We start from the raw sequence: 14,003 nt of genomic DNA on the forward strand, positions 1-14,003 counted from the left end.
GGTCTTGTGACCGGGCAATTCGATCAAGGTTTTCCGTGGTTTTCCTTGGTCCCAGAGCAAATGCTGAGTTGGTACCCAAATTCCACATTGCACTGCATGCTTCACATGCAACCCCCCCCCCATAGTAACATCATGAAACTTATTATACTATAACTACACAAGAATGACATGTCTTATATCATGTATAATGATCCATGGACACGAAATAAATGAAATGAAATGGAGGTTGTGAAAATGATTGCGAAGCAGAAAACTGAGCCACATGGAACCGCAATTCTGTTCAGGTGTAATCTTTCTGCTGTAGTGAATTTACTTTCCAAGAAATGTCTCCTGCACAAATATTTCTTTTGCGGTAGTCTAGCAGAATCAAAGTTGCTGGATATTACAACTTTTCATGCCCATACCCCATCGAAATAAAAGTAGAAAATTGTCTCAAAACCTCGAAATAATTCATTCGGAAACATGACAAACATAATGCACGTGCTAAATTTTGGGGTTATGTTGAATAAAATGAACGCAGACATAAACTAAACTTAATTTCTTCCTTGGATTTAACTACACCTTGAAAAGCCATTGCACCATGAATTAAAACAGACATACCGTGCTGGACCCTGTACAAGTCTTGCCTCCGCATATACAGACACTAGTTATTAATGGAAACCCTCCCTTACAGCTTAATTGATTGTGAGTTTCAATACCAGTAAAAATACCCTACGAGATAGTTTCATAGTTCGAATTCAGACCGTTAGATGGTGGTATACATTCTACAGCTCCTACTGCTATTGGTGTTGGAAGACAAAACAATTTATTAAACAATCGCGATAATGTTTTTACATTTAGTCCGAAATATTGTGACATATGATTTTTATAGCTTCAAGATAATGTTCTTTTTCGAGTGTCATATATATATATTCACAAGTTTCGTTGCCTTATGGATGCGAGTTTCGTTTCTATGGTTACGTTTACATTTTCGTTGCCATCTTTTGTCCCTCAACGGAAAATCATTTGTATGTGAACTCATCAATTGCTGCCCGTAAAAAGAAGCGAGGGTAAAACTAAAGGAAATAAGTTCCGGGAAGAACTAATAGCATTATTTCCTTTGATACGACATGGACCGCATAGAAAATGAGGCGCACAAAAATCCTTCTACTGTGACGTATCCGTTGCTGTGGGAACCTGTTTACCGAGCTAAAGCCTAGCAACAAGGGGATATGCAAACAGAAAGGTGATCTCACAAGCCTACTTTCATATTTTAGCCTATTGCTAGGTAACCGCCCACATCAACAGTAGGCAAACTGTTAGAGTCGAGTTTTCTATTTTGTCCGTCCAAAGGAATATAACCAGGGCTCCACAGCATTTGATATCAGTCGAACTGGGAGAACCTTCATCGTTATAATCGATTACCAGGTAACGATTAGTAAACAAACTAAGAAAACTTAGCATGTAGTGACTTGTGTATTGTGGAAATCATTGATAATATTATAATTATTTGTAGTTACGACCTCTACATGGCCAATAACTCTATTCACCAATCCCAATCACGTCTATGGCCACTCACACACCTGATAATATGTTAGTTGTTTTTTAAATAAGAACGTTAAAACATAAACTGACACATACTCTTTTATATTTATTAGAATTCAACTAATTAATTTCCTGATATCAGATAGCTTAATCATGAACTTACTTTCCAAGAAATGTCTCCTGCACAAATATTTCTTTTGCGGTAGTCTAGCAGAATCAAATTTGCTGGATATTACAACTTTTCATGCCCGTACCCGATCGAAATAAAAGTAGAATAAATTGTCTCAAAGCCTGGAAATAATTAATCAGAAAAGATGACAAACATGATGCACGTGCTAAATTTTGGGTTATGTTGAATAAAATGAAATCAGACATAAACTAAACTTAATTTCTTCCTTGGATTTATCTACACCTAGAAAAGCCATTGCACCTTGATTCAAAACAGACATCCGGGCTGGACCTTGTACAAGTCTTGCCTCCGCATATACAGACACTAGTAATTAATTGAAACCCTACCTTACAGCTTAATTGTTAGTTTCAATTCCAGTAAAAATAACCTCCGAGATAGTTTCATAATTCGTATTCAGACCGCTAGATGGTGGTATACATTCTACAGCTCCTACTGCTATTGGTGTTGGAAGACAAAACAATTTATTAAACAATCGCGATAATGTTTTTATTTTTAGTCCGAAATATTGTGACATATGATTTTTTATAGCTTCAAGATAGTATTCTTTTTCGAGTGTCACATATCTAAATTCACAAGTTTCCTAAGAAAACTTCCTTTCTGCCTTATGTAAACACGTTTCCTTTCTACGGCTTCGTTTATATTATCATTGCCATCTTGTGTCCCTCAAGGAAATATAGTTTATATGTGAACTCATCAATTGCTGCCCGTAAAAAGAAGCGGAGGTAAAAGTAAAGAAAATAAGTTCCGGGAGAACTAATAACATTATTTCCTTTGATACGATATGGGCCACCTAGAAAATGAGGCGTGCAAAAATCCTTCTACTGTTGCATGTATATTCGTTGTCGTGGGAACCTGTTTACTTACCCGAAACCTAGCAACAAGGAGATATGCAGACAGCAAGGTGTTCTCACAAACCTACTTTCATAAGTTAGCATTCTTCTCTATTTCAAAAAACAAAAGTAGGCTTATGAAATTACCGTCATATCTGTGTATCCCATACCCCTTACTAGACAACGGCGCAGATACTAGCAGCAAATCGGTAAAAGAGTTTCCGCGGCAAAGAATATAAATGCAACGACAGAAGAATTCTGGTTAAAAGTAGGAAATTAGACTAAAAATACACGCGATGTAAACAATTCCACTTTTCCCTAACTACATATGCTAAGTTCCAGCTTGTATTGCTGCGTGTAACACTGTTGCTATAGGAATGGGCTGCTTGGTAAACGATATCTGGGCTATTGCTAGGCAACCGCCCGCAACAACAGTAGCCAAACTGTTAGAGTCGAGTTTTCTGTTTCGTCCGTCCAAAAGAATATAATCAGGGCTTCACAGCATTTGATATTACTCGAACTGGGAGAACCTTCATCGTTAAAATCCATTACAGGTAACGTTTAGCAAAACAAACTAAGAAAACTTAGCATGTAGTGACTTGTGAATTGTGGAAATCAGTGATAATATATAGTTATTTGTAGTTACGATCATTACATAGTCAGTAAATCTATTCACCAATCCTAGCCACATCTGTGGCCACTACTACACGTAAGAATATGGTAGTTGCTCTTAAAGCAGAACTTTTAAAACACAAACGGACATGTATGCTTTCACATTCATCAGACTTCAACTAATTAATTTCCTGAGTTCACATACCTTAATCGTGACGTATTTTCTTTGTTACAGCATTCAACTGGCATTTCAACCCATCGCAAGAGAAGACTGTGTACGTAATAACGTGAAAGAACCACGGAAATGTCTCTTAACATAGGTCTTTCTGGTTTGGAAATGGGACGTCGTACGGAGAGCAATCATGCTTGTTTTCCGACCGAAATGGAGGGTGACAACTGCTCTCCTCATGACAAATTCCGACAGAGCTCAAAAGAGGCCCGAGACTCGTCCATCAGCTGCTGCTGCTTCGGGTGGGTCCGAACATGGTTATGCAAGAAAGTAAGCAGATTTCAGGCATGTTCATACTGAAACTAAAAAGACAGATTATCACGTTGACTGAAACATACGTGTCTGGCAAATTTTGGAAGTAAGAATTTTATAGAACTCATAAGCAGTCTTGCCAACTAAAATATGAACTGAAGTTTCGATTTGTCCCTTTCAGAATGACCTGAATAGTAATGAAGATGTTTACGAGAGGAAATGCCCAGACAACACGGGAGAGGGCACAGAAGACTCCCGAGACTCGTCCACCGGCGGGTGCTTCGAGTGCATCCAAAGATGGGTACGTGATAAGGTAAGCAAATTTCAGACATGTTCATACTGAAATTAAAAAAGCAAATTGTCATGCTGATTGAAAAAATGTGTTTCTGGCAAATTGTCAAATTAGATGTATTATAGATATTGTCACTTCTATGAGTGACTATAGAGGCAAATTAGTTTTGGTGACTCATTTATTGACCACTTTAACACACGACTCGTGACTACACTTAATTATAGCGCCATCGCTGATCTCCATACTTTACACATCACCAGAATCCACGCTAACTGTATTCCACACCGCAGTGTCTACACTAGCCGTTTTCAGATAATGGCTTCTAGCAGTGGAGATTCTTCAGCTTCCACGCTCGGGTCATTCCCGAATGGCCAATGTCTCACAACTGAACTTAGCTGGCTCTTAAACTGCTGCTGGTCCTCAACAGCACAATTATCCTTGGTTTAGAGTCCCACGGTACTCTTTACCATATTTTATTAGAGCAAAGTCAAAGTCAAAGTGAATTTAACGCTGGCTGTTTACCGCCGATCAGGACCACAATTGCTTTAACTGAAGTCCTTCTGCCAGAGTCCTTACATAACATCCCGCTTCTAACCACTAAGAAAACAGTTTCTCTGCTGTTCCGTGCCGCAACGGCCGCTGTTCACAGTCACCGTTTAGCGACGAGTCTATACGCCACAACATTATATGAAATTTTTAAAATAATTAGAAAAAAAAAGAAAAATAAATTATTACATCTAATACGAATTTGATAGGNATAACATCCCGCTTCTAACCACTAAGAAAACAGTTTCTCTGCTGTTCCGTGCCGCAACGGCCGCTGTTCACAGTCATTGCTTAGCGACGAATCTATACGCCACAACATTATATGAAATTTTTAAAATGATTAGAAACAAAAGAAAAATAAATTATTACATCTAATACTAATTTGATAGGATAACAGACTTGTAGCACACTTTGAAGACATATTAGTTCAAGGTTTGAATGCGAGAGACCTACCTGATATACTGCATATCGCATTGTAATATTAGCATTCAAAATTAGTGTGTGAGGTTGTGGGTTTTATTTGTCTGAGGATAATGGATAATGGCATGTTCTTATGTACTCGTGAGTGGAACACCGTTGCATCTTGGCACGGGGACACACAACAAAGAAATACTTACTGTCACATGTCCCTGATTGGTGTGAATAATTATAATGGGTTCTGGATTAGATGAATAGAATTATTAGACACTCACAAGGGGGTACGCGATATCGTAGTTGATTGAGGTACTATGCTACAAGCATGGCGGTCGCGGGTTCAAGTCTCGATGCCGTCACTGGATTTCTTTTTCAATTGGCCCACTCATTCCAACCGCACTATGGCCCTGGGATCGACTCAGCCTCTAACAGAAATGAGTACCCGGAATATTCTTCGGATGTTCTTGGGGGTAAAGGGCGGCCAGCGCGTAAGACTGATAATCTTGCCGCCATCTACGAGCCGATTGTCTAGAAAATGTTGGAACCTCAACATCTCACAACCCCATGGGCCTCCACGACCTGTTACAGGGAGAACTTTAATTTTTTTTACTAGACACTCACAAGTTGTAACTACAAATAATTTTAACACTCTAAATACGTATTACTGTGACTATAACACACAAAAGGAAGTCTTCAACATCTCCTTGCTAGTCGTTGCTTTGTAACGAACCTTATCTGCTTAAACTTTCAACTACTGAACTGCCGTCTGAATTTCATTATGAATGACTTTCCGAATGCCTTGAATGATGTCTGTCTTAAAAAAAAATCACGAATTCACTGAATTTTGAAACTACCACGCGGTCCTCATAGAAGTCACCACATTCAAGGGTTCCATTACTGTTTTCGAAGAATCAGTTGCCTCAGAATCTTGTGTTAATTTGGGAAATGATTTCATCTCTCCAAGCGTGTTCGATGTCGCGAAATTTGTTGCAACCATTAGTTGTCTAGCAATGGATAATATTCGTTTCTGCAATCACTCCGGTTTTTATGAAGTGTTCAACAAGCCATGGCCTAGCATATGATCATATTCGTCACAATACATTGCATGTTTGTAGGTGTGTGAAGAATTTTGCCGTGGTGTAATTGTTCAAATCGAAGAAAATTCACAACGAATATTAATTCTGTGATGCCGCAAACTATTCTTGAATCACGCATTATCGAAGGCGATTAAGCCACTTAGCTACCCGTTCCTGAAGCCACTGTGATATGTTCAGTTTTCCAGGCGTCTCGGAACAGAAAAAGAGACAATGACAGAACAGCGACCTGTGACGGCGACAGCACAGCGCTCTGTGACGGCGACAGCACAGGGACTTGTGACGCCTGTGACGACGACAGCACAGGGTCTTGTGACGCCTGTGACAGCAACAGAACAGAGCTCTGTGACGCCGGTAACGGCGACAGAACAGCGACCTATGACGGTGACAGCACAGCGACCTGTGACGCCGGGAATGCTGACAGCCCAGCGCCCCGTGAAGCCTGTAACGGCGACAGAACAGCGCCCTGTGACGGTGACAGAACAGCGACCTGTGACGGCGACAGCACAGCGCCCTGTGACGGTGACAGCAACAGAACAGAGCTCTGTAACGCCTGTAACGGGAACAGAACAGCGCCCTGTGACGGTGACAGAACAGCGACCTGTGATGGCGACAGCACAGGGACCTGTGACTCATGTGACAGCAACAGAACAGAGCCTTGTGACGCTTGTGACGGTGACAGAACAGCGACCTCCGACGATGACAGAACAGCGACCTGTGACGGCGACAGGACAGCGACCTGTAACGGCGACAGAACAGCGACCTGTGAAGCCTGGGATGGCGACAGCTCAGCGACCTGTGACGACTCTAACGGCGATAGTACAGCGCCCTGTGACAGTGAGACAACAGCGACCTGTGACGGCGAAAGCACAGCGACCTGCGACGCTTGTAACGGCGACAGAACAGCGACCTGTGAAGCCTGAGATTGCGAGAGCCCAGCCCCCTGTGACTATTACAGAACAGCGACCTGTGATGGCGAGAGCACAGCGACCTGTGAAGCCTGGGATGGCGAGAGCCCAGCGCCCTGTGACGGTGAGAGCACAGCGACCTGCGACGCCTGTAACGGCGACAGCACAGCGACCTGTGACGGCGAGAGCACAGCGACCTGTGAAGCCTGGGATGGCGAGAGGCCAGCGACCTGTGACGGCGAGAGCACAGCGACCTGTGATGACTATAACGGCGACAGAACAGCGCCCTGTGACGGTGACACAACAGCGACCTGTAACGGCGAAAGCACAGCGACCTGCGACGCCTGTAACGGCGACCGAACAGCGACCTGCGACGCCTGTAACGGCGACAGAACAGCGACCTGTGAAGCCTGGGATGGCGAGAGCCCAGCGACCTGTGACGGCGACAGCACAGCGACCTGTGACGGCGAGAGCACAGCGACCTGTGAAGCCTGGGATGGCGAGAGCCCAGCGACCTGTGACGGTGACAGAACAGCGACGTGTGACACCTGGGATGGCGACAGCCAAACGCCCTGTGACGTCTGTGACGGCGACAGCCCAGCGACGCGGCGAAAAGCAGGTAAGCCACTGCACTATGCACTGTGAATGCACTTGTAGCTGGGAGGTTAATACAAAAGCTGGCTGTGAGGATGTAATATTCTGATGACGGGAAATGCATTGAGTCGATCCTGGAGAAGTAGAGGGGTTCCGTGCAAACCTCATATACCTGCTTTCCTATTGCAAAGATTTCTAGCCCCTCGACCCCTGTGCCCGTATATTTATATTTATGTTTAGGCAATGCAGGCTGCTCAGAGTCTCCGTGTAGTCTAAGGCGCGCTATGTTTCCTAACAATCCAGTAAATATTTGTTGGTTCTTAGCTCAGAAGGAATGGTATTTCTTCACGTTTCATCTTTGCTTCCGTGGTTTTGTGTAAGGACAACCCCTGAGGTGCGCAGAACAGCCTCCCTTCTCTGGGCAAGGAGACTTACTAAAGTTCGATGTCACAATTTCAGAAACTTATTTCGAATTGCAACAGGCCAGGGAGCCTATTCCGGAATGCTATGGAGAAATAGAAGGAAATATTCAGGATGTAACAACAAAATGTAATTTAGCTTATGGACCAGTGTACAGGACTCGCCTCGTCGTCTCATTATTGACTCTGAGAAATTTCTAATTCCTCAAGAACAGGTTTCATTTACGTAATGCTTGGAGGATACAGCATTTTAAGATATATACCGCCGCAATTACTGTAAATGCTAGTATGCAAACAGTGTTTCATAATCTGTATACATTCATTTCCGTTATCTGGCTTCCTACCAAATGTCGCTTGGATGGCCCAATTCGTTTTTAACCTCCGTCCAACTGAGAGAAGAAAATATATGTATAGCAGGTTGATATTCGGCATCATATAGAAATATTACCTCAAACAGTTGAATGAGTTTTGAAAACTCCATGAAAGGGAGTTACTGTATCTCAAAAGATAATTCATTCGCCATGCTGTGTAACCAACAATCTAGATCTGGAACAGTAACATAATTTCATGTGGATGTGCCTACATACGAGTGTAGCCCTAGACATACTGCAGTCTACTGAACCTGCTTCCTCGGTAAACCGCTAAGTTCAACTGGAAGGTTCGGAGCACATCGGGAAAATAATGTTACTATAAGCGATAGCTAAACTTGTGTATATAAAGGGAGCAGTTATCATCCTGCAAACACTGAAAACAAAATCTGAGGAGAGTAATTTGGCAAACAATTCTTCAAGCGACGGCATATGCCGTCTGTTTGCCATTTACTGCTTCCTTTCTTTTTAACGTCTCTGTCTGCACACATGACTGTTTTGTGACTGGCTGCGATGATTTTACGCGCAATTGGAAATGGAGAACCAAAGACCAACAGACAGATAAAGAAACGGGAGACTAAGGAAGATTCTTAAAAACCTGACAGAAGTAAGTAGGTCTACGGCATGTAAGAACGGTAATATTCAGTATGAGAGACATACGAGGCTATACGAGTAATATGACTTGTCTTGATTCTTGTAAAGTCGCGAAGTCAAGCTGGAAATGCATACTAACATTCAAGTCTTACAATTAACTGAAATACCCTACGCTATTTTGTTTACATCTTCTGGTGTTTGTTACAGTTTTATTGTTTCTTTTTTCCATAACTCAATCTACCTGTCTTTAATAAGAGATCGTTTTCTTTGATTCATCCTTTATCTCCGAAGATGACCTTACCCTGTGGCTGGTTTTAATGTCCTCAGGAGCGAGGGGAACATCTTGATGAGGAAGTCGAGCTTCACTGCATGCAGGACTCTCTGTGTAAGAGGAACTACATGAGAAGAAACAAAGAGAGGACCCCAGCACAGAAGAAGTTGGAGGAATTCCGGAAAAGTCTGAGAGCTGTAAGTACTGCCTATCAGAAGAATTTAATTTGCATAAAATTCTGTATAATTTATCTGAGCATCCCCAATTAATAGAATTTGAAAATAGGAATGTCTCTTTTATATTCCATTTTATTAGATCTCAATGAAATTGCACCACTAGCGACTCGTTAACACGATGGTCCGCTCTCATGTGTTACATAACGAGGACAACCCTGAGAAGGTCTTCAAGAGCGACTCTTACCGAACGGGTAGCATCTTTCTTTGTAATCAGAAGGTCGCGTGTTTATATCACGTGGCGGAAAGCGGCTATCCTGTTATAATTTTCATGTGCCTTTATTCGGTAGCTCTAGGCACGTTATTTTTATTTCCATGATAACGTCGAATTGTGAGGTGGTAGTAAATAATGAATTGGTGAGGACGTAGAATGAAGTGGTCAAGCTCTAATCTGAGACATTATTTTGGCATTTGTCTGCAGCGAGGGCCGAGAGAAACATCGAAAGCCTCAGGCACAATAGTCGATCTCCCTGTTGAGACTCTCGAATAAGCTACAGGAGCGTTCCCTCTTCGGCCGCGAGTAATTCATTATTGCCTTATCATCTTACCACTCGATGATACACAAATTGAGATGCTAACAGCATTGTCAGATTAACCACAAATACAATAAGTAAACAATGAATACATCCTGTACCAAAATCATTGGAGCGGTTTCAAGCGACCATACCGGCTTTGTAGATGCACGTAGAATTATGTTTCCCACGTGGAACAAAAGCGCATGTATTCAAGTTTTCATCGCATGCGCAATCGCCACTCCCTTCCCCCTCCCCTCACTAGGTCAGTAACGTAACAAAGAGAAAATGGCGACTCCGGAGCAATAAGTGTTTCGTGTTCTGCAGTTTGCGAAGCATGAAACAGTTGTTTCTTTTCACCGGGCCTTCCAGCAATAATTTCAGGTTGATTCTTCATCTCCCAACAGCATTGGACTTTGGTATCAGCAGTTTCAGACAAAGGGTTTTTTAAGGGGGGAAAACGTTCAGGACATCCGCGTGTGTCAGAAGAAAGTGTGATACGAGACAGTCTTTTCTTCGCAGTCTCAAGAAACATGTGCGCAATGCGAATCGTCACTTGGAGATGGCAACTATGACTGTTTGAAGGGCGTTGCGAAAGATTCCGAGAATGAAGCCCTATCTTCTTCACTTGGTGCAGTTTCTTCAATCATTTTGGTACACGGTGTAGAGAATGTGATTGCATTTAGAGCATACATCAAGTTGGTCACTACAAAGTCAGCATGGAAATAAAGTTGTCCCACAATTTCAACATATAAAACAGGCAAAGAAGAGCGATATGTTCTGGAATATAACGCTGTGTAATCATTTGGAAGTAGACGGGTGTTTTGAAGGAAAAAGTAGTGTCTCTATTTTCAGGGCCGAAAAATAAGCTAAGGAACCTTAGTTTTCCACCTGCTTTCCAGCTGGTTTCTTGCTCTACTTATTCTTCTACCCTGAAGATGGAGGCGATATGTTCCTACGAAAAGTACAGTTGACTTTGAAAGGATTACATTGCATTATATCTCAAAGGACAGAACTCTTCATAAACACCGCTGTGAAACCCATATTTCTTACAAAAACTGTACAAATTGTAAAAATTTTGTGTTTGAAACGTTGCAGGAAAAGCCAGATCTTGATGAATAGGAGCTGGACGAATGAGACTTGTGGCCACCGGAAGAAGATGACTTCATCTGAGAAATTTCCGAGGTCCAGTAAATTCTTTTTCATAAGACAAGTGTCCGGTCCCAACAAACTTACTTCTAAATATCTTTCCAATTTGTTTTAAGATTTATACAATTATACTTAGTATTAATAATTAATCATGGCATAATCATAAAAAGTATTACTACACTTAAGTATAGGGTGTGGCATGTTGACAAATATAAAATTATATTTAAATTATTTATTAATCAATATACTAATGAAATCTTGTAGCATATTTTATTTTACTCAAGCCAACATTGTTAAATTAACTTGTGCTTATTTTAATTGACATATCTCATTGTGATCACCAAAAATATATTTATTATTGAGATTCTTGTATTTTCATGTATGCAAAGTTGTAATTTAATAAATAAAAATGTACGAATCTATCAATTCTAAATACTAATTTCATGGCTTAGACCGGGAGGCCACTGTGATCGGATTTCTGAATACACCTCATTCCCAGTTCTGTCTCTTCAGTCCAATAGAATGGTTACACGGGAGGTGCAACTGAACGTACAGTTTTAATTCAAAAGAGTGTACGCGGGAGAAGCCGCGTACACGTTCACGTACACTTCAGTGTACGTGAACGGCCGCACTCTGTTCTCTGTCTAACTATTTTGCATCAAATCAATTTATTTCTCGCGAGGAAGCCCCGTTTTTCAGTCAGTGAATACGTATATTTTTTTTAAAGAAATTCTTTCAACATAAGCGGCGTCGATTACAGTTTTAATTTTGTGAACTCCGGAAATAAATATGCAGCACTGGGTGGTTTCTAATGACAATACAGTATAAAACCAGAAATTGTAAGAAAAAAAGTTGTACTACCACTTCAGTCTAAATTCGAAGTATACGCAGACAGAACACTTGGAAGCCATTTAAACTTCCGGGTCGTATTGAATTACTTTCTCACTAAGATATGGATTGACTGCCGCACTAACGTAAATATGGAGACCACTCTAGCACTTTACACTAAGAGTTCCAAACCTGTGGAACGTGGTCACGTCGGAATGCGTGAAGGAATTATAATAGAAGCGTGAAATCATAAATTTTACATAAAATTAAATGAAATTATCTTCTTCATCTGTATTTAATAAAAGACAGACTCATCACCTTACCTGCTTCACGCTGTTTTTCTGCCTGACTCATTCTAAGCCCTGAAGATGGATGCGAAATTTTCTTCCAAAATGTCGGTTGAATTTCAACAGACTACAAGTTACATCCCATTCGATACCCCGTGGCCTGTAGTCCGCAAGCGAACTATACCGATCGAGCGACCGCCGCTTGTCGTCGAAATTAGTGCCAACTTTTGCTGATAGAGGGTGTCACGTGGTCAGCGCAACGGATCCCTAAGGCCGTTAATCTCGGTTTTCTAGACCGGAGCTGCTATTTCCTTGAAATAGCTCCTCAATTATCCTCTCGAGGCTGAGTGGACCCCGTTCCAGACCCACTACTTCGCAGAAAAATCTGGTAACGCCTGGAATCGAACCCGGGACCTCTGGATCTGTAGCCAGGAACTCTGACCACTAGACCAGAGAGACGGTATTCAACCCATACGAGATATCTTCATAAATACCGCTTTGAGAACCTCAAATTCGAAAATCAAGCACGTTTTACGCAGACTATATTTCGCGATGGTTTTACAATTTCGGGAAATAGGAAGCGGTCACGGTTAGCGGTATGTCGTATTCATATATTTGGGTGACTGGCTAAAATAATGTAAGCGACAGTGTTTACATACTAGATTTTATGGCACATATGTATATATTACTGTTGAAGTGAAACACCAGTCTCTATCTGCAGAATCCATAAATGCCACGTGGCGTCTCTGCCCCTAGATATACAAACAAAATGTTCCTGACTCATGGTCGCGCAAGCCATCTCACTTTCATGTTGTGTCACAATGGCAAAACCTAGCATATGTCCCCAGTAACTTGTCCAGAGATGTTCACAGAACAGTTGGATAGGCTGAAATGGAGACTTCTAACTATATGTTCCCACTCCTTGCGTCTTTGTGCAACCTCGCCGAAATATTGATGTTCACATGTCTTGCTCTCTTTATTATACAACTCTATATTTTTCGGCTTAACTGGCCACCATCGTGTGTATAAGGTGCCGAGTTGTTCTGTTGCGCTATTATTTTTCACTGGTTCTACAGTCCCCTTGGGCCCTGGCTTTTGATTTTTCAGTTTCATGATCATTTTACAGACGGTGGGACTCCTTGGGCGAGTGATCAGCCCGAAGAAAGGTTTCTGCCTAAACACAGGACAACACAAACGGAGAATAAACGCATACACATATCAAATATCCATGCCTTGTGTGGGATTCGAAAACACGATCCCGGCTTCAGAGCGAGCGAAGACAGTTCATACCTTAGACCGCTCGGCTACCGTGACCGGCAGTGTATAAGAATAATATATAAGAATTCAGTTCGTACCTCACAGGAAACAGATCCGAACCCACGATCCCGGCTTCCGAGCGAGCGAAGACAGTTCATGCCTTAGACCGCTCTGCTACCGTGACCGGCAGTGTATAAGAATAATATATAAGAATTCAGTTCGTACCTCACAGGAAACAGATCCGAACCCACGATCCCGGCTTCCGAGCGAGCGAAGACAGTTCATGCCTTAGACCGCTCTGCTATAGTGACCAGGATACATCACTATATTTTCAATTACTATAAAGGAGTTACAGCCCCTTAAATAATAATAATATGTATAGTAAAAATTATCAAATATTTTTACAGACTTTTAAGTTTTATGATCTTCTATTAGCGAGTAATACAAAATTAAAGTGTAATGGATTTAAAAGAAAAATACCCTGTAAAGCCAACGATTGTTGCATGTGATGAATCTACTGAGTAAGTAAATTACTTTAGTTACTTAAATCGCAATCTTCAAAATTTAAGAATGATGATTTGGAATTGAAGCTGAGTAAAT

At 41.6% G+C, this 14,003-nt stretch overlaps 1 protein-coding gene across 2 annotated transcripts; it reads left to right on the forward strand.

Moving 5' to 3' along the window:
- Positions 1-1,280: 1,280 nt before the first annotated feature.
- On the forward strand, positions 1,281-11,453 carry LOC111872082 (ice-structuring glycoprotein-like). 2 transcript variants are annotated; one of them, XM_023865626.2, is made up of 6 exons: positions 1,281-1,407; positions 3,392-3,655; positions 3,819-3,950; positions 6,164-7,510; positions 9,194-9,334; positions 10,981-11,453. In XM_023865626.2, exons 2-6 carry the CDS (start codon positions 3,461-3,463, stop codon positions 11,002-11,004), a joined length of 1,839 nt encoding a protein of 612 aa, XP_023721394.2. In that variant the 5' UTR covers positions 1,281-1,407; positions 3,392-3,460; the 3' UTR covers positions 11,005-11,453. The 2 variants fall into 2 exon arrangements, with proteins under 2 accessions (XP_023721394.2, XP_033610411.1); XM_033754520.1 differs by lacking the exon at positions 1,281-1,407 and adding an exon at positions 3,062-3,098.
- The last annotated feature ends 2,550 nt before the right edge of the window (positions 11,454-14,003 follow it).

The sequence above is a fragment of the Cryptotermes secundus genome, unplaced genomic scaffold, assembly GCF_002891405.2.
Source record: "Cryptotermes secundus unplaced genomic scaffold, Csec_1.0 scaffold356, whole genome shotgun sequence".
Lineage (NCBI taxonomy): Eukaryota > Metazoa > Arthropoda > Insecta > Blattodea > Kalotermitidae > Cryptotermes > Cryptotermes secundus.

Coding starts and splice junctions, on each gene's coding strand:
- LOC111872082 (XM_023865626.2), top strand. CDS start 3,461: ATGTCTCTTAACATAGGTCTTTCTGGTTTGGAAATGGGACGTCGTACG. Junction 3,656..3,818: donor GAACATGGTTATGCAAGAAA/GTAAGCAGATTT, acceptor TGTCCCTTTCAG/AATGACCTGAATAGTAATGA. Junction 9,335..10,980: donor TCCGGAAAAGTCTGAGAGCT/GTAAGTACTGCC, acceptor GAAACGTTGCAG/GAAAAGCCAGATCTTGATGA.